The sequence below is a fragment of the Myotis nattereri genome (genome assembly GCF_964212035.1).
Source record: "Myotis nattereri genome assembly, chromosome: 12".
Taxonomy (NCBI): Eukaryota; Metazoa; Chordata; class Mammalia; order Chiroptera; family Vespertilionidae; genus Myotis; species Myotis nattereri.
Genome location: NC_138087.1, coordinates 77,398,089 through 77,421,748, shown reverse-complemented (window position 1 = coordinate 77,421,748; position 23,660 = coordinate 77,398,089). Strand labels below are relative to the sequence as shown.

The following is a 23,660-nucleotide window of genomic DNA, read 5'->3' as shown; positions in this document are numbered from 1 at the left end:
AACCCTAACCCCGCCCCGCCCGCCGCCAGGTCCCGCCCCCAGCCGAGCCCCGCCCTCTCCGTCGAGCTCCTCGCTGGAGTCTCCCGGCCCCGCCACCCCCAGGCTGCTGGCCGGGAAGCCCAGGTAGGTGGTGGAGGCTCGGGCAAGCGAGTTGGGTGGAGGGACAGCACAGCCTGGGACCCCGCCTGCCCTGTTCTATCCCCATTCCGCCCCTCCTGCCGCTGGCGACCTGTGGGTGGGCCAGCAGCGCCTCCGCGTGGGCGAAATCTGAGACGCGTGCTTTCTAAGGACCCCCCTAATGAATGGCTTCGGAACATTTTCGTTCACAGCCTCCTGGAGAGTCACGGTTGGCAGAGTGCTGCGTGTGGCTGTCGCTCAAGAAAGGCCGTGGGATATGCCTGGCCCAGCTGCCATCACCCCCACCCCTTTGCCAGCTGGGAAAGGGAGCCCTGCTCAGTCACCAGCCAGCAGGTGTCGCTCCTGAGCGGGACCCAGAGGTGTGATCTCCAGCTGGGAGTGACTTGCATACAGTCAGTGCCACCGCCTTCTCTCTGAACCACGGTGAGTGGAGGTGAGGCCTCAGCTGAACCAGTCCCTCACCCAGGCCAGCTGACACCACCCCCACCCCTATCCCGGACTATAAAGTGGGGGCATCCTTTCTCCTGTCCCCCAATCGGCCACCCTCCTGCCAAGCTTCCACTCCTCCCTACTGGGGGCTGGCACACCCTCACAGCCGCCTTGAGAAGCACCTGTGCCCCCGATGGAGCAGGTGACAGCACTTGGACCATTCCGGGAGAGGGAGGAATCTTTGGGTCCGAGAGGGTGCTAGGAGCGTGCCTGGGGGCAGCTGGGTGCCTTGGGCATGGCCCTATCCCTCTCTCAGTCCAGGCTCCACTAAACTCATCTTTCCCTGGAGTCTGGCCCCGAGCTACAGCGGCATCTGGTTGGGCCTGGCCCCAGGTCTGTCCTGCTGCCTGGTGGCTGAGGCTGGGACTGCTCACAGCTCCAGTACCTCCCCATGCCCCTGCCGAGGGCTAATGGGACAGGTGTGCAGTCTGTGAGGGGGCGGAGCCTGGGTTCCTTCGGAAGCCGGCCTCCTCGGGCCTCTGGCCTTGCCAGGGGAGAAGAGGCAGGGGAGGGAGTTCCCGTGTGTGGCACAGGTGAAGAGGGGCTACAGTTGTAGCCCAGATGGGCAGGAGCTTGTCAGGCCCCAGACACAGGCCCCGCCAGTGGTGGTGCAGGCCTGGGGCCCTCAGGCCTCTGGAATCTGGATCCCTGGCAGCATCTCCCCCTTTTCGCCTCCCCCAGCCCTGCCCCAGGTGGTCCAGACGTCATCATAGAGAAGAGGGGTGGTGGAGGGACAGTGCTCTGAATGGGGTTAGCATGGGTACTGCCACTCACCAGTGGAGGGCGAGCACTGGACCCACAGGAGGCTGGCAGAGGAGCAAGGGACTACCCTGGTGACCCTGTGTGCCTGGCACAGCCTCAAGCTGGGCATTCCTCTGTCCCACCTACTGTTGGCTGCCATCTTCTAACATCACAGGGATCCTGGTGAGTTGGATCCCTGGTGAGGGATCCAGCTTCCCCTGTTCCCTCCAGCTCCCGGCCCTGGCAAGGCCTGTGTTGTAGGACCTGTTGCAGGTGGCTGAGTGTAGACGTGAGGTGTGACCTCAGTGTCTCCATTGGCCTGGGCACCCCTCAAAGGCAAGGACATGTGAGGGCTAGCATTGGCTTGGGGGTGGACCCAGGATTGGGACTTAGGAGGTGTTCAAAGATGGACTCAAGTTCCGTGACCTCCATCCCTCACTGAGGGCCTCAAGGCGGCCTGGGAGTAATGCTGAGAGCCACCCTTTGCCCTTTGCCCTTTGCCCTCCCAGATGGCCCAGTGGGCAAGGAACACAGACGGGGGGGCTGGGGCATGTGTTTATTTAGCAGTCAAGGAGCAACTCCAGCAGGGTGGCCTGGGAGCAGCGCTGGGCCGCACTGTGAGAGGGTCCTGGCTCTCAGTGGCGTCCGGCTCGTGGGGGCAGCTGGGTGGTACCTTGGGCAGAGGCAGAGATGAAGGCAACGGGAAGGAGGAAGAGGAGGCACCTGAGAGGCATGCAGGGGAGTCACGATGGTGACAATGCCGGGTAGGGGAGCAGAGGCCGCTGCCCTCAGGCTCCCATCAGCCCCCTCCCCATCCATACTCACCACCTGCTCACTGGTCATCGATGCACTTGTCTGTGGGGGAGACAGTTCGTCACAATAGGCAGGGATGTGTGTGTGACCCCTGACCACCAGGACCCCTGCCCTGCCCCCCGGCTGCCTCAGGCCCCAGCCTGGCCCAGGAGCAGCAGATCTAGGGGTTCCCTTCAGGGCTGGGGCAGCAGAGGGGCAGATGATGGGGGAGGGGATCTAGAGAAAGGCCTGAGAACACCTGGGCGTCACTTGTTCTCAAAGACTCAAAGGAGGCCCAGCCACCTGCTGGGCACCGCGGTCTCCTGCCCATTGACCTGATGAGCCCTGGCACCCCCTCAGCCTTGGGGAGGCCGGTGGCTCTGTGAGTGGCCTGGGTACAGCCCCTGCCTGGCCAGGCTGACCTCCCAACTCAGTGGTGAGCAAGCCCCAGGGGGAGGGGTGGGGGGAGGTGGCCCAGAACAGCAGGACCTGGGCTATAGGGGGAGGGGGCTCAGGCAATGAGACTGGGAAGCTTGGCCCGGCCTGAACCTCTCATCTGGGTCGGCCCAAGTCATCTCTCAGGGAAGAGTCCTTGGGACCCAGACCCCCGGGGGCCACGCAGACCCTGGCCTGGGGCATGGTCTTTCTGAACCCAAAGTGGCTCCCAGGGGCTCCAGGGACTAGAGGGGAGCGGGCCTCCTCTCCCTGTTTCCCTGGTGGGACGTAATCAGGCCTGGTCAGTCCCAGACCCCCCTCTCCTCTCCCCAACTGGCCATTACCGATGGGGACAGGGAAGACGATGTTGTCATCGGTGAGGCCCAGGGATTTGACAAAGCGGATGAAGTTCTCCTTCAGCTCAGGGGGCAGCTCCTTGGTCCTTCCTGTGGCCAAGATGGCCGGCGAGTGGCCGGGAGACACTCCATGAATATTGTTGAATGGATGAATGAGCCTCAGACCCCTTCCTCGTGGGGGGCCTGCGGAAAGCCCTCGTTCCCTGGCCTCCCGGGGACTTGGGGCAGAGATAACGCTGGAGGGGGCCTTTGGGGATGGTGGGGATGGGCCCTTCCCTCCCTCGGATGGGACAGGAGCGGGGTCCCCCAGGGTGGCTGGAGACCCACCGTAGAGGGTGATCTTGAAGTACTCCTGGTTTTGGGAAACCTTCTTGAAGAACACCGTCGCGAACTGGTTGTAGTCGGTAGACGCCACTCGCACGGTGTAGCTCTGCAGTGGAGGGTAAGCTGCGGGGTGGACAGCGCGGGGTCAGCCCTGGCTGGTTAGACAGAGCAGCTCCCTCCCCCCCTACCCCGCACAGGACGGCCTCTGTGCGGAGGTGCAGGGAGGCCGGTTCCCCCTCTGGAAGGACCCCACGCCTGGGACCCCAACCCCAGGGCCCGCCTCACTCAGGACTCACCCTTAATGTTGCCCAGGCTGAACTGGCCGGGCTCGGAAGTTTGGACAAAAGTTCTGACAAAGTAGTCGCAGCGCTGGTTCCTGTGGGAGTGGGAGAGGTGTGGGTGAGGGGAGATGCGGGCTTTGCCCCCCTGGGCTGGACGAGGTGGGAGCCAGGGTTGCCGCTGGAGGGGCTGGGATTCCGCAGCCCTGGGTCCAGCCCAGCCCATCCCCGCCGCAGCAGGAGGCCTGGTCTGTCCCTCTGTGCTCTCCCCGCTGCCCTGCCCGGGACCCTGCCTCCAGCACCCACTGTCCTTCCGTCTGCAGGGCTGTCTCCCCTCGGTGGCCTTCCTGTACACAGTCCTCCCCACCCTGGGCCTTTGTCCCCTCCTCTTGTCTTGCTGTTTTCCTCTGTAACCCCTCCTGGGCGATTCATCTCACCATGTCCTTGGCACCCGAGAGCCGATCTCCCCAAACCCGTCCTTCTTATGCCCCTTATGCCCAAATGATCCAGCGCCCGCCAACCTCCCCCCGCCTCCAGGTACCAGGGCCAGAAACCCACAGGAGCTGGTGAGCCTGGCACCCCACCATTCCTCTTCCCCCTGCAACCAGAGGGGCCCTGTCTTCTCGCCAGATACCTTGGGTGCCGGTGCCTGAGGCCCAAGCAATGTGGTGCCCACCCTGGCCAGGCTGCTCATGGCTTGCGGCTGCCCGAAGGAGCGGCTGTCTCTTACTCGGAGTCCGCCAGCCCCTGCCGTGAACCCCGTGCCCCTCCTTCCAAGGCAGATTGGTTCCCCCAAGGCCCAGCCAAGAGGCCACCTCCCAGGAAGCCCCCAGTGAGGTCCTGGCGGGGTTCCAGGCTGGGCCCAGGGACCCTCCTCCCACTCCGGACTCCCCTGCTCTCTGCCTTGTTTCCTGAGGACTGTCCGTGCGCACCCCTCCTGCTGTCTGTGCGCACAGAAGGGACCAGTAAACGCTGACGTAACGAAGGAAGGAAGGAGGACACAGGTCTCTGAGTCCAGTGCTGAGGAGAGGAGGACTGACTGTCTGTCCGCTTGGCCGTGACATCAGTCTGTCTCTCAGAGCCCCTCCTCCACGCAGCCCCCAGGTTCCCATGCTCCCGGGAGGTGGGGCTCTCACCTGAGCAGGGTGGAGGTGACATTGTAGCTGCGGTCTTCTTTCAGCTCGTAGTTGGTGGTGTACATCTTAAACTCTTTGTCTTCCTTTGAAATGGCATTCCCTGCCAGGCCCACGACGTACCACTTCCCCTGGAACTGCAGGGGGCGGGTGACAGGCCGAGCTCTGTCCCTGCACCCATCTCTGGGCAGCTGGCTCAGAACCAGGAGCGCCTCTACCAGGATCGCAGGACTCCTGATGGGGACTCGGGCCTGCACTGGGCCTGCACTGGGCCTGCACTGGACCTGCACTGGGCTTGCACTGGACCTGCACTGGGCCTGCACTGGGCCTGCACTGGACCTGCACTGGGCCTGCACTGGGCCTGCACTGGGCTTGCACTGGTCCTGTACTGGGCCTGCACTGGGCCTGCACTGGGCCTGCACTGGGCTTGCACTTGGTCTGCACTGGGCCTGCACTGGGCTTGCACTGGGCTTGCACTGGACCTGCACTGACAAAGCCAGCAGGAGCTGGAGGCTGTGGGCCAGAGGGAGCCCAGAGTCTGGCAGAAATAGAGTGACCATGGGCAGTGGGACTGAAGATGTCCCCACCTGGCAGGGACTGTGGAGATTACAGGAGAGAAGGTGGACCTAGGCAGGTCAGCCAGGCTGGGGTGGGGTTGAGGTGGGGGTGGGAGCATGGTTTCCATCAGGAGGCGTAAGGGCAGGCCGAGCTGAAACCTGGGCCCATCCCATCCTAAACGTTCTCTAAGACTCGGCCTCAACTCCCTTCTGCTCCCACTGTTCCGGGGGGCCTCCCCACAGCTGCCCACAGGTTCCTTACCTGGTCATCTTGGAAGTTTGGCTGCAGCGGGACCCTGGACAGAGGGGGGGCTGGGATCAGGTTTGGGGTGGCTTCCCGGGCCTGGGTGTGCAGGGCCCCCAGTAGGGTGAGGCCCAGCCACAGGAGACTGCGGGGCATGGTTGCAGGGCTGAAGCAACTGGGCAGCTGCTGAGCCGGGCAGGTGGTGCAGGAGGAAGAGGCGAGTGAGGAGGCTGGCCTGGGGGCCCTATTTATGGTCCCGGCTCTCCCGCTCCTGCCGGGGCGGAGTGGTATGTCCTTTGCCAAATTCAGGAAGGGTTACATAACTGCCAGCAACTCCTCTACCTTACGGAACATTCGGTGAGATTTCTGGCCCTTTCTCCACGGTCAGGATTGTGCAAGGTGGAGGGGCAGGAAGGCCAGGGGGGAACCGGGGGACTTTCCCCAGAGCACCACACCTCTCCTGCCCTTCCCTCCACTCTGTTTGTGTTCAGTGGCCCGATCTGTCACCTCTGACCTCCAGGAGTCCCTGCTCTGGCCAAGGAGGGGCGGGGGTGTTTGTGTGGGCAGCTGGAAAGTGCGGTGAGATCCTCAGCACAGTGAATGCAGAGGAGGCCCTGTTTCCTGGTGCTCAGAAGGTGCAGGGAAGGGTGGGGCAGCTGGAAATGAACATTCCTGACAGGGAAGGACATAGACTTCTGAGCTCTCAGAGGCCTCCCCCCGCCAGCCCTGGCACAGGGGAGACCCCTTCCTCAGACGCCCATCTGGAAGGGCCCCCACCTTGAGATGCCCCTCCCCCTCCGTGCCCCATGATCAGGAGTGGCCCCCCTGTGGGCCCCGAGACCCCAAGCTGGGTGCTCCAGCCGCACATGGAGCGGCTCAGCTGCATCCTGGAGCCGGGACAGTGAGGGGTGGGCCTGAAGCCGCTCTCCACCTACTGCTCTGACCCCCGGGGCTTCGGCTCCCAGGGAGTGCAGGACTTGGCCTCGCCCTGGAGGGTCGCTGAGACCACCCACCATCTCTGGCCACAGCCTTGGTCTGTGCAGTCCCGTGGCCCAGGCCTGGGTCCCCAGAAGTGTTCCTGCCATGCTGACCCCGCTCCGTCCTGGCGAGCAGGCTCCTCCCTGGGGCTCTGGCTGTCCCTGGGAGAGGTGACGGGCTCAGCCCCTGGGCTATGGCTCCCGATGCCACTGTGAGGACAGAGGCTGCCTGCAGTCTGACCTGGGGGGATCTGGGGGTGTCCGGGCCTCAGGACACTGACAGGGACCCGGGGCTCTACCCGCCACCTGCCGCTCTGGACCCAGCACCCCCAGCTGGGATTGGGGCAGCGGTCCCAAGAGAAGGGGCTTTGTGCGGGGTTCTGAGCTGGTGGGTGGGCTGCAGCCTTGGCCATCCTGACTGAGAAGCCCCCTAGGCCCTGGCCGGGCTGCCCGTCTGCGTGAAGAAAGGCAGGAAGTGGAGATGAGCAAAGTTTCCACGATGTGGCCACCAAACCCGCATGCCCTTCAAGCGCCGTGCCCGCCCCCCCCCCCCCCCCCGGCCCCCCGCCCCCCGCCCCCTGCCTCTCTTCCAGCCAGCGGGCCAGGGCTCCACCCAGCCACTCTCTTTGACCTTAAAAGGGATCTTTGAGCCTTTGGTGACTGTTGGATGTGGGGGAGACTGACGGTGGAGCCCCAAAGATAACTTGGGAGGGGCAGTGCCCTAGATCACCAAGGAATCATTGGGTAGACTTTTTTTTTTTTTTAATATATTTTATTGATTTTTTACAGAGAGAAAGAGAGAAGGATAGAGAGTTAGAAACATCAATGAGAGAGAAACATCGATCAGCTGCTTCCTGCACACTCCCTACTGGAGATGTGTCCGCAAACAAGGTACATGCCCTTGACTGGAATTGAACCTGGGACCCTTGAATCCACAGGCCAACGCTCTATCCACTGAGCCAAACCGGTTAGGGCTGGGTAGACTCCTAAAGCCAGGGAGTAGATGGCCCATGCTCCCTGGTATGAATTGTGGAAGGGGTAGGACAGGGTCTGCAGCATGAGCAGACCAGGGCCAGGTGCCTGCGAATCTCTGCCCACCCCTCACCCCCTCTGCTCTCTGCCCACCCCTCACCCCCTCTGCTCTCTGCCCACCCCTCACCCCCTGTGATCCCTGCCCACCCCTCACCCCCTGTGATCCCTGCCCACCCCTCACTCCCTCTGCTCTCTGCCCACCCCTCACCCGCTGTGATCCCTAACCACTCCTCTCCCCGTCAGTGCAGCCTTGAGCGCCCTGTGTTACTGACGCTCTGATGGCATATGTGCCTGAGCCCCGTGAAGGCCTCTCTATAAATAAGATTCTGGCGGCGACTGTGCAGCTCGACTTGTCTTCCCGCGCCCAAGACCCGCCTGGTGAGTTCCCTTGCTGACTAACTGCACCTGCCCAGCTGGAGTGGCCTCTTTCCTTGCCCTCTCCTTGCCCTCCATGTACGGGGACCCCTTTGGGAAACAACAGGGTCCCAGGACAGTCATGGCCTCCACCGGGCAGACTCAGTGCTGGGCTGGTTGGACTGGAGGGCAGGGGACCGGCCGAGGGTGCTTCTTGCTTCTGCCTTAGGAAGGCAGGGCCCTGCAGGCGGTCGGGGTGAGAGGGGAAAGCTGTGCCACCTCCTTGGAGCCAGCAGGGCTTTCGGGGCGGGGTCCGCTCAGCAGGCACCCGCCTCGCACAGCTGTCAGCACGGGGGCTGGGTGAGGGGCGCGGGGTAGACTCCTGTGTGGGCACAGGCTGACTCCCAGGGCTCCAGGGCGGACGGGACCCTCGAGGCCCCACTCCCCGGCCACCCGCTTCCCACTGGGCCTGGGCACCTGGTCAAGGAGGGAACTCTCAGGTGCACCCTGCCCAGAGCTGGGCAATCCCTAGGCACAGGGGCTTCCAGAATGGCCTGCACCCCTTCCCCTTGGCCCATCACAAGCCGCACGGAAGCTTTTGGGCCACGGCCAAGTCCCACTCCGGGTCCATTTAGCAATGGCAGGAGCTACACACCGTCTACACGTGGGTTTCTCTGTGGCGAGAAGCCAGGAGAAATCTGGCGGCTTCAGACAACCTCCCATCCCCCCTGGCTGGCAGGTGGCCCTCCCCTCTCCACAGGCCCGAGATGCGAGGCTCCCACGGACACAGTGGCCTGTTCTCCCAACCGCAGGGCCCAGGCCCCGGGCCGAGCCTAATCCCTTCCGGGTGCAGCGAGTGTTCCCTGTGCTGACTGCATGTCAGGAATCCAGTCTAACGCCCTGGACTGTTCCCCGGAAACGTGTGAGCAGCGTTCAGCCACGGGTGGTTGGGGAACAACAATACCCTCTGAGGTGCCTGAGGGCTGGGCAAGGGGTGCCCTGGCAGCGGGTCACTAGGCTTCTAGGCGCCCGGGACCACGTGGAGGAGACGCCGATGCCCCTGGAGGCCCGTCACAGCAGCGGGGACTCTTGGTGTCCACAGATGGGCCCCCCTTGGCCACTGCAGGTCCAAACACCCAGGAGGGGGAAGGCCTGCTCCTCTCGGGCCTTGGCTGGACTCTCAAGTTTCTAGAAGCAGCTTTCCAGCCCCCATGCCCATCTCTCAACTCGGGACTCAGCTGGGCTCACATGAGCATTTCCTGGCTCCTGCCCCTTCCAGGTGTTGGGGACCCTGTTTATGGAAAAGCTCTAAAAGGCAGCCCCTCCCACACCCCCGGCCACACGCCCACCGGATTCCTCCCCATAGAGGGGTCCACGGGGCAGGGGGCAGCGGGCAGGGGGCAGTAGGCTCTGCCACACGGTCCGGGTCCAGGGCGGTCTCCTGCTCCTGGTGCTCGGTGCCTGGCCCAAGCATGTCCCTTACCCGGCCGCTCCTGCTGTCTCTCTGGGGCCTGGACTCACGCAGGTGAGCGGACCCAGGAGGACCAGGACGGGGACCGGAGGCCACGGCTCTGAGCAGGGCCCGCAGTGGGCTGCAGGCATCCAGCTGGGGCGGGTGGGTGCTGGGCTCCGTGGAGCTGGACAGAGTGCCCGTCATGGCCTCTGCTCCTCGCAGCTCTGCACCGCTCCTGCCTGGGCTGTCGCCCCAGCACCGAGGGAAGGGCACCTCCACCTCGGCTACTGCCAGGTCGCTCCCTGCTCCCTGCTCCCGGGGCCCACGCTGGGCGTCTGTTGGACACCAGCAAAGGTGGCTTGTGTGGGGTTGGATCTGGCTCTCACGAAAGGCTGTTTCTATCTGCATCCTCCGTGCCCAGGACGCACCAGGAGAATGCCCAGCCTAGGGGGCAGGTTAAATGAGAACTGACATCTGCCCCAGTGCCCCTTCCCCCTCCCCATTCATCTCAGTGGTTGAGGAAGTGGGGAGGGGGTCCCAGCTGGGCTCCTCCTCCTGTTGGGAACCAAGTGTTTATTTCAGATGTGGTTGGTTCTGTGGCCGAGGCTCTCCCTCTGGGGGAGAGGATCCTGAGCAAGGCTGTCACAGGCAGTGAGGACAGGGTCAGGCTCCCGAAGGAGAAGGGGCCTACCTGGGCCAGCGGAGTGGGGCGAGGGCCGGGCTGGAGAGCAGAGAGGGGGAGGCTGCCTGGAAGGGGTGCTGCTCCGTAAGGGCAGGCAGGGAGGGGTGACCGGTCTTTCCGTGGCCTGAGGGGTCTTGGGGAGGATCCATCTGAAAAGCAATCCTGGCTGCACAGTAGTCTGGACACTCTGAAGCCACCCCCCCATCTCCCCCCCCCCCCGCCCCCGCCCAGAACACCAAATCTAGCGTGAAACAGGCTCTTAATGCCTTGTCGGGCTCACAATAAATGAGGCACATCCACAGCCTTAAGTGTGTGTTTTATAATAAGAAAAGGTCATGAGTAAAGTGTCCAAAGTAAAATATTTAGAAAAGAAACTACAGAATAAACCCAAAGAAAATAGAAGGCAGAAGTAAATGAAGAGTGGAAATTAATAAAATACAAAGATACATTAGGAATATCAAAGCCAAAAGTTGACTCCTGAAAAAGACTAATAACATAAGTAGAAATTTGGGGGGAAAATTATTCTCAACACAGAAAGGTATAAGACACAAATAAACAGAAGTAGAAATTTTAAAATCTATAACTAGGTTTTACAGACATTAAAGGGTAAGACAATGTTATAGGTAATGAAATGGGAAATACTCAGACTTGTGGATTCATGAAGTAAAAGAGAGGCCCTAAAACATCCACAGAGTTGGCAAGTTAGTAACAAATCTTCCCACAAAGAGAACAGCAGCCATGCAATATATTCGGAGAGCACAATTAGACAAGTTTAAAAAAATAAACTCTTAATTTTGTTTCAGATTTATAGAAAAATTGTGAAAATAGTTTGCAGAGCTCCCATATTATCCTGCATGGTTTCCCTTATTTTTAACATCTTCTATTAGTGTGACATGTTACAATTAATGAACCACTTTTGATACATTATTAACTAAAGTCCATACTTCACTCAGATTTCCTTGGGGAATTTGTACATAATGTCCTTTTCCTGTTTCAGGATCCCATCCAGGATACCATGTTGCTTTTTTTTTTTTTAATGACCAGACAATTACATATGAGAATACACACTTTAAAAATATATATATATTTTATTGATTTCAGAGTAGAGAGAAGAAACATCAGTGATGAGAATCATTGATTCGCTGCCTCCTGCACGCCCCCTACTGGGGACCTAGCCTGCAAGCCAGGAAAGTGCCCTGGACCAGTACCTGGGACCCTTCAGTCTGCAGGCTGAGGCTCTATCCACGGAGCCAAACCAGCCAGGGCGATCCCAGGTTACATTTAGTTGTCATGCCTCATTAGGCTCTTCTTGGCTGTTACGCTTGCTCAGACTTTCCTTATTTTATTGATTTCAGAGAGGAAGAGAGAGGGATAGAAACACCAGTGATGAAAGAGATCATTGATTCGCTTCCTCCTGCACACACCCTTCTGGGAACCGAGCCCTCAACCCCCGCATGTGCCCTGGCCGAGAACTGAACCCTGACCTCCGGATTCATAGGTCGATGCTCAAACACTGAGCCACACCAGCGGCAGCCTTTCCTTGGTCTTGATGACCTTGACAGCTTTGAGGGGCACTGCTCATGGATTTTGCAGAATCTCTCCCTATTGGGACTTGTCGGGCGTTCTTCTCAGGATTAGACTGGGGTTATGAGTTTTCGGAGGAAAACTACAGAGGTCGAGTGCCATTTGTTCCACATCGCATCAGGGGAAGACGCTACCCACGGGACTGATCACTGCTGGTGATGACCTGGACCGCCCGGCTGCGGGGTGTGGTCCCACGGCGCTGAGCCAGGTGGCGGGTGCGCACGCGGCGCCCGTTCCCCCCGCTTCTGTAAACAGTTCTCGGTGTGAGGCTTCCAGAGACCCACTCGCAAGAGCTCACCGAGACGGGAGTCTGCAGCCACAACCCACCCAGGAGCGAGGGGTGGGAGGGCTCCGCGGTCCCTCACAAACCCCTATCCCGCCCCGACTCCTCTTCCCAGGAAGGTGCCCCGAGAAAGCGACAGGTCGTCCCCGCAGTCCCCCTGTCACCGGCTTCCTGAGTCCGCCTCCACCGGCAAGCCCAGGTCCCCGAGGGGGCCCGACGTGGCGGGCTCAGGCTCTTCCAGGACCGCGCGATGATGGAACGCGGCGACCACGTGCGGACCGGGGACCTGGTGGAAGCTGAAACGGTGGGACCTCGCAAAGTAAAGCGGGGGAAGCCGCCCGACCTGCTCCAGGGCCGGAACCTTCAGTCCCGAGCCCCGCCCCGCCCCGCCCCGCCCCGCCCCGCCCCGCCGCCAAAACTCCACCCCCGCCCGCCCCAGAGCACGCCCCCTGCCAGCGCCCCGCCCCCGTCCAGCCGTGTACCAGCCAGGCTCTCGCGCCTGCACCGCGAGCAGAGGTCCTTGCTGTCCCCACCTCAGACCACGCCCCTTCTCACCCATAACCAGTCCTGCCCGCAGACCTTGGCCGCAAGGCGGGGCCAACTCGGGTCTGCCCGCGGAGAAGCCTGGATGGCGGAGTCTGGGGCCCCCAGCCAGGGCGAGCCAGCCCGGCAGAGGGTCGGTGCAGACTGGGACCCTCATTCCTCCCCCATCTGCCCCATCCAACCTCTGGGCACTTGCGGGTGGGAGAGTCGGCGCTTCCGCGTGGGCGAAATCTTAGACACCTGGTTTCCTAAAGGTCCCCAATATGTAGGGAAGATTTTATGGTTCAAGCCATAGGAGACGTGGTGCAGCGGCGCGGGAGGGCAGAAAGAGCTGAGTCTCTGGCGCCCTCCTGCTGTTAGTCGATGTGGCGGTTTCTCGGCCCTCAAGGACCCGAAGCCGTGACTCCCTGACACTCCGAAGGGTTCAGTCTCTTTCGATTGGGTGCATGAGGCAGAAATGACTAACCACATGTTACGGCCAATGTTGGGACTCAGAGGCCACACCGGGAGCTGTGTGGCCGATCAGAGGCTGGCGCCCGGGTCACCACCGAGAACCATTTCATCTACGTATTGAGGAGCCGGGGCACTTAGCGACTCCCAGACACCCCCGGAGCTGTTTCCGCGGCTCTGCGAAGAGTATGAAAGCTGGGCCCAACCTGCAACGGCTGTGCCTCTCTGACTGCTCGCTCGGCGTCACTGTTGCCCCGGCAACCTGCCGGTCACCAGACACCCGGCCCTTTAAGGGAAGCCTAAGCCCGGCGGTCTTGGTTTCGCGCGCCCGCCCGCGGCGCCGGTAGAGAGAACATGGCTCAGGCTGCACGAGTGCTGTGGCCCCGCGGGCGCGCTCTGGCCTGGAGGCTGGGCGGTAGCCCGGCGCCCCGACTCCCAGTGCAGAGCCGGGCTGGCTTCGCAGGGGCGGCAGGAGGCCCGGGCCCCGCCGCCATCGCCCGCAAGGGGAGCCGGCGGCTCCTGGGGAGGGCGGCTCTGGCCCTGGGGGGCGCTGTGGGGCTGTACTACACCGCGCGGTGGCACCTGCGCGCCCAGGACCTCCGCGCCCAGCCCTCCGCCGCGCAGGTAAGCCGGGCTGCGCCGAGCTCCGCGCCGGTAGGGGCGCTGGGGTCAGCGCGGAACTGCGGGACTTCCGAAGCGGCCGGGTCAGGAGCGCCTCCGCTGTCCGCTCGTGACCTTGGGCCAGTGACTTGGTTTTGTCTCCAAGTCCTCAGCGTCCTCATCTGTGAAATGGGGCCGCGGCTGTTGCCTGCTAACTGGAATTGTCTTTGTCTTAAAGTTGTGTTTCTAATTTGTTTAAAGACTTTTTAATGGGGAGATTTTGAGATCACAGAAAAGAGAAAGAGCCTCTTTCAGTTTATCCCATTCCCAACATTTTGTCGGCCCCCCATCGTCTTCAAATCCTAAGGTGCTGTTATTTATTTACTGACTAGAGGCCCAGGGCACAAAATTTGTGCATGGGTAGGGTCCTTAGGCCTGGCGGGTGATCAGGGCCAATCTGTGGGGTGACCTGCAGGGTGACTGGCAGGGCAATCAGGGGGCCCCTGCTGGCACCCGCCTTGGCTGGCTGGGGGCCTGTGGGCTGGGAGTAGCTCCTGCATTGAGCGGCTACCCCCTGGTGGTCAGGGTGCGTCATAGCAACCAGTCATTCCACCAGTTGTTCCTTAGTTGGGTCGATTTGCATGTTAGGCTTTTCTTATATAGGATATTATTTTATTTATTTTTTTTTTAAATATATTTTATTGATTTTTTTTTTTTTTTTACAGAGAGGAAGGGAGAGGGATAGAGAGTTAGAAACATCGATGAGAGAGAAACATCGATCAGGTGCCTCCTGCACACTCCCCACTGGGGATGTGCCCGCAACTAAGGTACATGCCCTTGACTGGAATCGAACCTGGAACCCTTGAGTCCGCAGGCTGACGCTCCATCCAGTGAGCCAAACCGGTCAGGGCATATTGGATATTATTATTAGCATTTTTTATGGGACCGATGACCCTTAGATTCCAGGTCCCAAGACAGGAAGGGACATGGTCGTGTTTCCCCCAGCCAGGTGGTGGCCCAGCTGCCCTTGCAATCCTTTGTACATTGCACCAGCACAGCCTTTCTCTGCTGTGCCCCCGTTCCCCCCTCCCCATCCACCCACATATTCCTGCACCCAGGGTGTCAGGGGTCGTGGGAGGGGAGTAGAGTTCTCTGTATCTCCCTGCTCACTTCCACGGGTCCAGCCTCAGTTTCCCACCTGAGCATTGAGGGCCATGGACTGCAGCTGTGACTTTCAAAATATGCAGCAAGCTCACATGGTGCTTTCCTGCAGAACGTGCAGGATCCAGATCCTGGCCCAAGGCCCCGATACAACCCTTTCCCTTAGAGACTGGAGGTAGACCCCATTCTGGCCACGCTGGGGAAGGGATGGGGGGCACTCTGGATTGAGGCTGAGCCTCCAATGTTCATTCCTCCCTGCCGCCCCCCTATTCCTCCCCATTTTCTCAGGGTCATCTTAGAAGGCTCCTCTGGGAAAAAAGTTTGCTTGGGGCAGGGCCTGGGTTTGGGGGCAGGGCCTGGGGAACAGGCCTCAGAAGCCCCTGTCCCTCTGCCCCCTCCCCATCCAGCTCTCCCTGTCCGACCGCCTGCAGCTGACTCTGTACCAGTACAAAACGTGTCCCTTCTGCAGCAAGGTCCGCGCCTTCCTCGACTTCCACGCCCTGCCCTACCAGGTGGTGGAGGTGAACCCTGTGCGGAGGGCGGAGATCAAGTTCTCCACCTACAGGAAGGTGCCCATCCTGCTGGCCCAGGAAGGAGAGAGCCTGGTGAGCTTCGGGACGCCCACCATGTCCTGGGGGGTCCTGGGGTCCTCCCCGAGTCAGCCCTGGAAGGAACGCGGGCTCTTGGCCTCAGCTGAGGACAATGAGGGGAAAGTAGCTGGTATACAGTAGGTGCTCAGTAAATGTAGGCTGCCACCCTTCCCCACCAACAGCAGACACCAGCCTGGTCTACGGGATCCAGAGCACCACAGAGCTTAGCAATGTGGGTTCTGAAATCAGTGAGGTCTGGGTTCAAGATGTGGCTCTGCCCCTCCCCAGCTGTGTGACTTGGGGCCAGTCACTTAGCCTCTCTGGGCTTGCTTCTTCATCAGTCAACAGAGGACCATACTCTCCAGGTTGTAGGGAATGCCTGGCTCCTAGTCTGAAGCTTCTGGCATCCACCCTGCCCCTCATGCCCTGGAGGCCAGGTAGGCGGAGCAGGCAGGGCCTAGACCAGGGGTGGGCAAACTACGGCCCGCGGGCTGGATCCGGCCCGTTTGAAATGAATAAAACTAAAAAAAAAAAGACCGTACCCTTTTATGTAATGACGTTTACTTTGAATTTATATTAGTTCACACAAACACTCCATCCATGCTTTTGTTCCGGCCCTCCAGTCCAGTATTTAAGAACCCATTGTGGCCCTCGAGTCAGAAAGTTTGCCTACCCCTGGCCTAGACCCTGGGTCCTCCCCACGCCCTCCTCCCCATTAACCACACTTGGGTCTCCCCTCTGATCGGCTGCCTTGAGAGGGGGGCTGTATCCCGGGGGTGGGGAGAGCTCAGTGGACATGGGTTATAGGGGTAACCCCCCAGGAGTGGACCAACAGTAGCCTGGTTCCCCCCGGCCAGTTTCTGAGGAATGCCTGGGCACGGTGTTGCTTAGAGCCCTCCACCCTCATCCCCCCTCCACCCCCATCCCCCCTTCACCCCCACCCCCCCACCCCATCCCCCCTCCACCCTCACCCCCCCTCCACCCCCATTCCCCCTCCACCCCCACCCCCCTCCACCCCCATCCCCATCTAAATCACCCTCTTCTCCTCCAGCAACAACTGAACGACTCCTCTGTCATCATCAGCGCCCTCAAGTCCTACCTGGTGTCGGGGTAAGGAGCTCCTTGGACGCTGTCTCCAGGGAGGCCTCACCCGCGTTCTGCGTGGGGAGGGGGGGCTGCTGCTGGCATTTCCAGAACGGGTCATGGGCGTCCCACTCAGAGCCTCCCCCGTCCTCCCTTCGCACATCTCCCCCCGTCAGGGAAGTGCTCCGATGTCTGCCCAGATCCCTCGTGCTGCACTTTTATGGGTCGGTTCCGGCTTCACCCGGGGGCTGGGTCAGGCCGGGTGGATATTCACCCCAAGGAGGCGAGGGCTGGGTCTCCTGGAGGAGGAAGGAGTTGGGTGAGACTCTGGATGTCTCCTGAAGGCAGCCCCTGGATGTCATCCTCACCTACTATCCACCCATGAAGGCCACCAATGACCAGGGCAAGGAGGTGACCGAGTTCTGCAACAAGTACTGGCTCATGCTGGACGAGAAGGAAGCCCAGCGCCTGTACGGCGGGAAGGAGGCCAGGACGTGAGTGGGGCTGGGGCTGCCCGGGAAGGTAGCACGGCGGGCGGGCGGGGGGTCTCCCCCAGAAGGGACGGGCTGAATGAGGTGCTGTGCGGGGTGAGCAGCGAAGGGGGTGGGCAGCGAGGGGGGCCACCAGAGCTGGGCCGGTCTCTATGGGGACCTGCCGCCCAGGCCTCGGCTCCCATCGTGCACTGGGAGGGCTAGCCAGTGGGCCTGCCCCCCACCTGCCAGGCCCCGGCTGAGGAAGCGCCCGCCAGCCCGTGCCCGCCTCCCCGCAGGGAGGAGATGAAGTGGCGGCAGTGGGCGGACGACTGGCTGGTGCACCTGATCTCCCCCAACGTGTACCGCACGCCCGCCGAGGCCCTGGCCTCCTTCGACTACATTGTCCGGGAGGGCAAGTTCGGGGCCGTGGAGGGCGCCATGGCCAAGTACGTGGGCGCAGCCGCCATGTACTTCATCAGCAAGCGGCTCAAGAGCAGGTGATGGTGCATGTGCGTGCGCGACGGCCTTTTCACTGGCCTCACCTGGGCCTGGGTCGGCGTTTCCTGATGGACCACCCCATCCCTGCCCAGGCACCACCTCCAGGATGATGTGCGTGAGGACCTGTACGAGGCTGCCAACAAGTGGGTGGCAGCTGTGGGCAAAGACCGGCCCTTCATGGGGGGCCAGAAGCCCAACCTGGCCGATCTGGTGAGCGTGGGGGTGGGAGGGGGTGCGCAGACTGAGGGTCCCGTCGGTGGGTCGGGGAAGCCCAGGCAGGGAGAGCCCGGGTGCAGGCAGTGCTACCTCTCCAGCTCCCTCACGTCGGAGGCACCGGCTCCATGTTACCAGGGGCGTAAGGAAAACCAGCTACGAGGAACCGTCTTGGTCCCCATAACTGACGAGTGTAATGGAGGGGTTGGCTTCAGGCCCAGCTGGATCCCGGGGCCCAAGTGGTGTTACCGGGGCTCAGTGCCCTGTTGCATTCCAACTCCTCGAGTTGATCTCAGCCCAAGGCCAGCCTTTGTCCAGTGCCCCAGGCTCCCCCAGCAGAAGTCCCGGCTTCTACGTCCACGGTGAAGCATCCCTGCAGCCAGCGTGAAACATTGATTGGCAGGCCCAGCAGGCCCAGCGCTGTGGGGAGGTCCCAGGATCTGAGAGTGGGGGGAGGCGTTTTCTCAAAGGAAACTCTGGTGGGGGGTGTTGTCCAAAAGCGGGGTGTGTGGGGGGGGCAAGCCAAACCTGCAGTTACCCCCCTGCTTCGTTCAAAGCCCCGCGGCCAATGAGCCCTGCAGTGGGTTGTGGAGCTGGCAGAGCGGGGAGCGGGCCCCAGGGCACGCAGCTGGCAGGTGGCGGGCAGGTCTGGATGCCCTCTGTGCCCACCCCAGGCGGTGTATGGTGTGCTGCGCGTGATGGAGGGCCTGGAGGCCTTTGACGACCTGATGCGGCACACCCGCATCCAGCCCTGGTACCTGCGGGTGGAGAAGGCCATCGCCGCCGAGGCCCTCCAGTGAGGCCCCCACCCCACCCCCGGAGGAACCGGAGACCCAGGAGACGCAGCTGCCGGCACCAGGGCCACTGAGCCAGCACTTGGCGATGCTGTGCTGGGTGACGGTCATTCTACCTCTTGTCCACGCCCACCCCACAGCATTCTGTCTAACACTGGACACCTGTGGGGGCCCTGGGGTGTTGGGGGACACAGCCCCTGAGGGGCACAGGGAGGCTACCTCCCTCCTCCCGGCCCCGGGCTCTCAGCGGCTGCCCTGCCTAACCCTGTGGGTGGGAACTGGGTTGGCCCTCACCTGGACAGGGAAGTAGGGACATCCCGGGTGAGGGAGAGCCCCCTCCTTGGCTCCTCATGTTCCCGCTCTTCCTGAGCATCCCCCGCTCCCCTCCCCCACCCACCCACCCGGACTCTCTCTGTTTGAAATAAAGAAAAAGATTCAGCCCTGTTTGCCCAGTGTTTTAAGTGTCAGGCCGGGGTGAAACGCTTAGTGGCTTCATGTCACATGATCCGTGGGACAGCAGAGGGAGGCCCAGAGGCGGCCCAGCGTGTGGTCGCTGAGGGACTGACTGGGACTCTGGGTGGTGCCCTCTCTGAGCCTCAGTTTCCTCGTCTGTTAAATGGGCATAATGGTCGTCCCACCTCGGGGAAGTGGGGAGGGTTCGATGACAAGATGCAGGTCAAGTGCACAGAAGGTCCCGGGCTCAGGAGGGGCCGGAGGGCCTCCAGTCCTGCTCTACAGACCAGACTCCCAGGGCCCCTGGCAGCAGTGGCCGCCCGGGCTTTGCTCCCAGGCCTGGGACTTCACAGGGATGGACGCTGGGACGGAGTCTATAGGGAGAAGCCAGGTTGGAGTGAGGGGGGCTGTGGGTGGAACCCCCTTCTGAGCAGGGTGCCCTGGGCCAGGGTGTCGTTCCCCTGCTTTTGACAGATGAGTGGCCCGGTGGCGGCCATGGCAGCCCTCCCGAGGCCAGAAGGGTGGCTGGTATACCCAGTTTCACCCCCTGGGCCCTTTGTTGGTGTGAGGGGTGATTGGGCAACCCTCCCAGGCCCACTCTGGAGAGTCTTGAAATTTTATTCTTTGAAAAAAACAATGCATGCTCCCTGTAACAGCTTGACATTTGAACGCGGTGGCCTCAGTTTCTCCCACGGGGCATGGCTGCCGCCTGCCTGTCCTGGCTCCCGTGGGCATCTGTCATTGCCACGCCTGCTCCTTCCTGGCTGCTGAGGGCTGCACTGCACATCCGACCACAGCCCACCAGCCAGGCCCACGTGGCGTATTGAGGTGGCCCCCCTCCGGGTCCCCCTGGGAGTGTTGAGCGTGCAGGGCTGTGGGAGGGAGAGAAGCCCAGCTGAGGCCACAGCAGCCTGTGGCATGAGGAGCCACAGAAGCTGCCCCTGAGGGCCAATAGGTGTCGCGGGCCCCGAGCCACCACTGTGTCCAGAATGCCATCCCCGCGTCATTGGCCAGACCTTAAATCCCAGGGGCCTTGGCTCCAGGGGCCCCGGGTGGCCTGCGGACCCCAGCCCACTCTCCCTTCCCTCCCAGCCGGCCTTTTCCTGCCGCTGCAGACCTTGCCCGGGGCGGCTTGGTACCTTCCGGCTGCTCAAGGAGGCACTCACCTCTCCGTGGTCTCAGCCCCGAAGGGAGCATCGGATGTGCCTGGCGTGGGACAAGGTGTCCGCCTCCCGTCCATGACGTCGTGGCCAGGGCAGGGTCTCACCGCCACAGCCCACCCTGTGCTCCCAGCCCTTTCTGCCCCTGCTCAGCCCAGCGATGTCTCCCAGCCTCGGCTTCCCCTTGAGGCCCAGACCCACTAAGGAGGCTCGGGGGCGGGCGGGGTCCCTGCCACCAGTCTCCTCCGTCTCCCCGTTTCACAGAGGAGGCTATGGCTGGTGGCTAAGCCATGCTGGGGGCAGGGGCCCGACTCCTGACTAGAGCTCTCCCTGGGGCTGCTGCAGGCACAGGGGAACACGCCTGGTCATCCTGACACTCACTGAATGGTCACCTTGATGAGCAGTCTCAGGACTGTGCCAGCTAGACCCCATCTCTGGGCCTGGGGCTGGAGGCTGGCTAGTCAACCCAGGGCCACTCTGGGGCACCAACTGAGCCGAGCTGCTTTCACCAAGTATCCTGCCCTCCACCCACCACAACTCTGCCTCAATTTCCCTGGGTTCCTAGGCCTGGCCCCTGGGCATGTTTTCCCATAACCACCAGAGGGCGGTCGAGGCTGCGAAACCCTGTAGGAGATGGAAGCCAGGTCCGGTGCTGCCACCTTGAGGCTAACTCTTGCATTGCACCTTCTCTGGGCAATCTTCATTATCCAGGGACTCCATTTGCCCTTCTGTAAAATGGGTTTAGCACTCAAGGGTCTGAAGATGGGCAAGTAGAAAAAGCCACACCTCCCAGGGATAAGGGGCTCAAGCCAGTAAACCCTGCCCCATCTTGGTCATGTTCAAGTTCCCTATGGCCTTGATGGTAGCAGAGGGCCTGAGGTGGGAACCCTGCCGCTGCTCCCTGTGACCTTGGGCAAGCCCCATCCTTGCTCATCCTCCAACAAGCCCTTGGAGGCCAGCTAACCTCCATGGGGTTGGCACCATCAGAGTCAATGCACCAGGAGTCAACATGTGAGGGGCGTTTTTATGTAGCCAGGGGGTCTGCTGTCTGTTCTCAGAACACACTCCCTGCTCTGTTCCCAGCCAGGTTCCCAGAGCTCATGGTCAAGAGCTTCAGGGAGCAAAAATGGGAGCGAGTCCTGAGAGCAGCGAGAGCTCTTCTCCCTGGGTGTCAGAGGGCTCCCTGGGGAGGGCCAGCCACAGCCCAGGCTTTAGAGATCGGGAGGTTCTAGCTTGCTTATTTGTTTGTTAGATTGTTATATTTTTAAATTTCATCTGGATTTATGCAAATAATTAATGTTTTCTGTACATAAATAGAACTGGCAGATGAGTAAAAAGATGTACCAACTGTTACCATCCCACCACCCAGAGATATAACCACTGAACATTTTTTTGGAGTACGGCCTTCTAGCTTAATTTTTATGCAGGCTACATAGAGCACACATATATATTTATATTTTATGTTATTTATTGCTTTTTTTTATTGTTGTTAATCCTCACCCCAAGGATATTTTTTCCATTGATTTTTAGAGTGGAAGGAAGGGGCAGAGACAGAGAGAGAGAAACATCAGTGTGAGAGAGACATATCGATTGGTTGCCTCCCTCATGCACCCTGACCAGGGCACCCTGACCAGGACCGGGGATGGAGCCCACAACCAAGGTACACACGCTTGACCGGAATCGAACCCGAGACCCTTCAGTCCTTGTGCCGATGCTCTAACCACCGAGCCAAATGGCTAGGGCTATATTTACTATTTTCTATGTAATATATATCTAACAGTTAAATCTGTTGGCAAGCACTGTTTTAAGTTCTTCGTACATATTACCTCATTTTATTCCTACAACATCCCTATGCAGTAGGTTAGGTACAAATATTTACAGATGAGGAGACTGAGGCATCAGAAAGGTTAAGTGAATTCCCTGGAGTCACACAGCAAGTGGCAGAGGGAGGATGTGAACTGGACCTCCTGGCTCCGGAGTGTGACCTTCAGCACAGTGTCACACTGCTCCTCTCTCTCTAGATAAGTTTTTCTTTTATTTTTTAAAAATATATTTTTATTGATTTCAGAGAGAAAGGGAGAGGGAAAGGGAGAGAAACATCAATGATGAGAGAGAAGCATCGATGGGCTGCCTTCTGCTCATCTCCAGCCCACAGTTGGGCATGTGCCCTGCCTGGGAATTGAACCATGACCTCCTGGTTCTTGGGTTGATGCTCAACCACTGAGTCACACCAGCCGGGCAGTTTTTCTTTATTTTACTAGTGAACAAAAATTCAGATCACACAGGAACTCCTCAAGCGTTAACCTGTTTCAGATTAGACACTGTTCTCCCTCATCCTTGTTGATGATGGGGTAGAATTCCATCCCACGGTGTTCCATTGGATGACTGTTCCCTGGTTAATGTGACCGGCCGAGTGGGAAGGATTTTGTTTGGCGGCAATGTCTAGCGGGGAGCAGGCATTGTAGTGGCCCAAATAATGCCCCCAAATGTACCCAGGTCCTAACCCTGGCACCTTGAAAGTTACCTCCTGTGGCAAAAGGGAATTTGTAAATGGAATTAAATTCACAACTTTGAGATGGAGCGAGCTTCCCGAATTGCCTGTTCCTCAAAGGTAACCACGGGCGTCCTTAGAGGAGGGAGACTCGACTGCAGAAGCAAGAGGCTGGGGTCATGGAGGAGGCAGTCACAAGCCCAGCATGCAGGCCCCCCAGAAGCCGGGAGAGGCGAGGCATCCGTTCCGGTTCCGGCAGGAACCTCCCTGCGGACGCCCTGCTTCCTGCCAGGGAAGCTGATGGGACGCCTGGCCTCCAGCACCGTCGGAGAGGAGAGCGCACGGGTGTTGTTTTAAGAACCACGTTTGTGGTGATTTGTAGCAGCAGCCAGAGGCTCCGAACACAAATGGCACCTGGGAAGAGAAACCGCTACAGCAGCGGTTCCCAACCTCGGCTGCACGTTCGAATCACCTGGGGATCTTTTTAAAATCCTGATTTCTGGGCCTCATCCTCCGGAAATTCTGTGTCTTTGTTACTAACGTTGTGGCCCCACCCCATCACAAAGACACAGAATTTCCGGAGGATGAGGCCCAGAAATCAGGATTTTAAAAAGATCCCCAGGTGATTCGAACGTGCAGCCCAGGTTGAGAACCGCTGCGCTACAGCAGCCTGACCCCGACCGACCCTGGATGGGCCAGCCCCCCGCCGGGTCAGTGTCCTCTGTAAACGGAGGGGGTGGGGCCCCTCGGCAGGTGCTGGCGCGGCCAACGCCCTCTCTCCTCAGCCTCCAAACTCGGTGGGGACATAAGTGCCTCCTGGGCCACAGGGGCTGAGCTGGTGGGGACAGCAAGTCGTCAAAAGTGGCCGTCCCTTTGCGGCCACTACCTGGCCAGGAGCCGAGAGCAGGAGGCCTGGGTCTGTCTGGCTCCCCCGGGGGACTGGGCCGGGACTCGCTCGCCTCAGTTTCCCCATTCTCGGCTCCTCCCTGCCCTACTGCGTCACCCCCCCTGCCCCTTCCATCCAGCCCTGGCGGCCTCTCCGGCCACGGCCACGGGGACTGGGCCTCGCCGGTCTGCTCCAGCTTCCTCGTCCGCCCGCCCGGAGGCCAGGGAGCAAGGTCCGCGCCGGGGCAGCGGGCCGGGCTCAGGGCTGCGGTCCTCTCACCCTTCCCCTGCATTCCAGCCCCATCAGACCGGGGAGACGGGGCAGCCCAGCCGGGAGCTGAGGTGGAGAACATGGCCCCCGAGTCAGCAAAGCTGGTTTGACTCAGCTCAGCATTTTCCCGGCATGAACCTGGA

The 23,660-nt window shown here is 60.7% G+C and overlaps 2 protein-coding genes across 9 annotated transcripts; one reads left to right on the top strand and one right to left on the bottom strand.

Moving 5' to 3' along the window:
• Positions 1-53: 53 nt before the first annotated feature.
• Positions 54-18,701, top strand: PTGES2 (prostaglandin E synthase 2). 7 transcript variants are annotated; one of them, XM_081102865.1, is made up of 8 exons: positions 54-123; positions 330-561; positions 15,014-15,211; positions 16,248-16,306; positions 16,624-16,773; positions 17,049-17,249; positions 17,343-17,460; positions 18,138-18,701. In XM_081102865.1, the coding sequence occupies exons 5-8, from the start codon at positions 16,661-16,663 to the stop codon at positions 18,261-18,263; spliced, it is 558 nt and encodes a 185-aa protein (XP_080958991.1). In that variant the 5' UTR covers positions 54-123; positions 330-561; positions 15,014-15,211; positions 16,248-16,306; positions 16,624-16,660; the 3' UTR covers positions 18,264-18,701. The 7 variants fall into 7 exon arrangements, with proteins under 7 accessions (XP_080958991.1, XP_080958986.1, XP_080958990.1 ...); XM_081102860.1 differs by lacking the exons at positions 54-123; positions 330-561 and adding an exon at positions 12,836-13,469; XM_081102863.1 differs by lacking the exons at positions 54-123; positions 330-561 and adding an exon at positions 13,124-13,469 and having other exon boundaries at positions 15,076-15,211; positions 16,667-16,773.
• Positions 1,909-6,085, bottom strand: LCN2 (lipocalin 2). 2 transcript variants are annotated; one of them, XM_081103724.1, is made up of 7 exons: positions 5,506-5,827; positions 4,690-4,823; positions 3,572-3,651; positions 3,279-3,398; positions 2,940-3,041; positions 2,194-2,223; positions 1,909-2,091 (listed from the first exon to the last, which is right to left on the bottom strand). In XM_081103724.1, the coding sequence occupies exons 1-6, from the start codon at positions 5,641-5,643 to the stop codon at positions 2,201-2,203; spliced, it is 597 nt and encodes a 198-aa protein (XP_080959850.1). In that variant the 5' UTR covers positions 5,644-5,827; the 3' UTR covers positions 1,909-2,091; positions 2,194-2,200. The 2 variants fall into 2 exon arrangements, with proteins under 2 accessions (XP_080959850.1, XP_080959849.1); XM_081103723.1 differs by having other exon boundaries at positions 1,910-2,041; positions 5,506-6,085.
• Positions 18,702-23,660: the final 4,959 nt, after the last annotated feature.

Bases quoted from the DNA above. Each gene is read 5' to 3' on its own strand.
- PTGES2 (XM_081102860.1), top strand. From the start codon at position 13,200: ATGGCTCAGGCTGCACGAGTGCTGTGGCCCCGCGGGCGCGCTCTGGCC. The intron at 13,470-15,013 runs GTAAGCCGGGCT...CTCCCCATCCAG, and splicing joins CCCAGCCCTCCGCCGCGCAG to CTCTCCCTGTCCGACCGCCT. The intron at 16,307-16,623 runs GTAAGGAGCTCC...TGTCTCCTGAAG, and splicing joins AAGTCCTACCTGGTGTCGGG to GCAGCCCCTGGATGTCATCC.
- LCN2 (XM_081103723.1), bottom strand. From the start codon at position 5,643: ATGCCCCGCAGTCTCCTGTGGCTGGGCCTCACCCTACTGGGGGCCCTG. The intron at 4,824-5,505 runs GTAAGGAACCTG...CGCCCCCTGCAG, and splicing joins CAAACTTCCAAGATGACCAG to TTCCAGGGGAAGTGGTACGT. The intron at 2,224-2,939 runs GTAATGGCCAGT...TCTCCCCCACAG, and splicing joins CGTCTTCCCTGTCCCCATCG to ACAAGTGCATCGATGACCAG.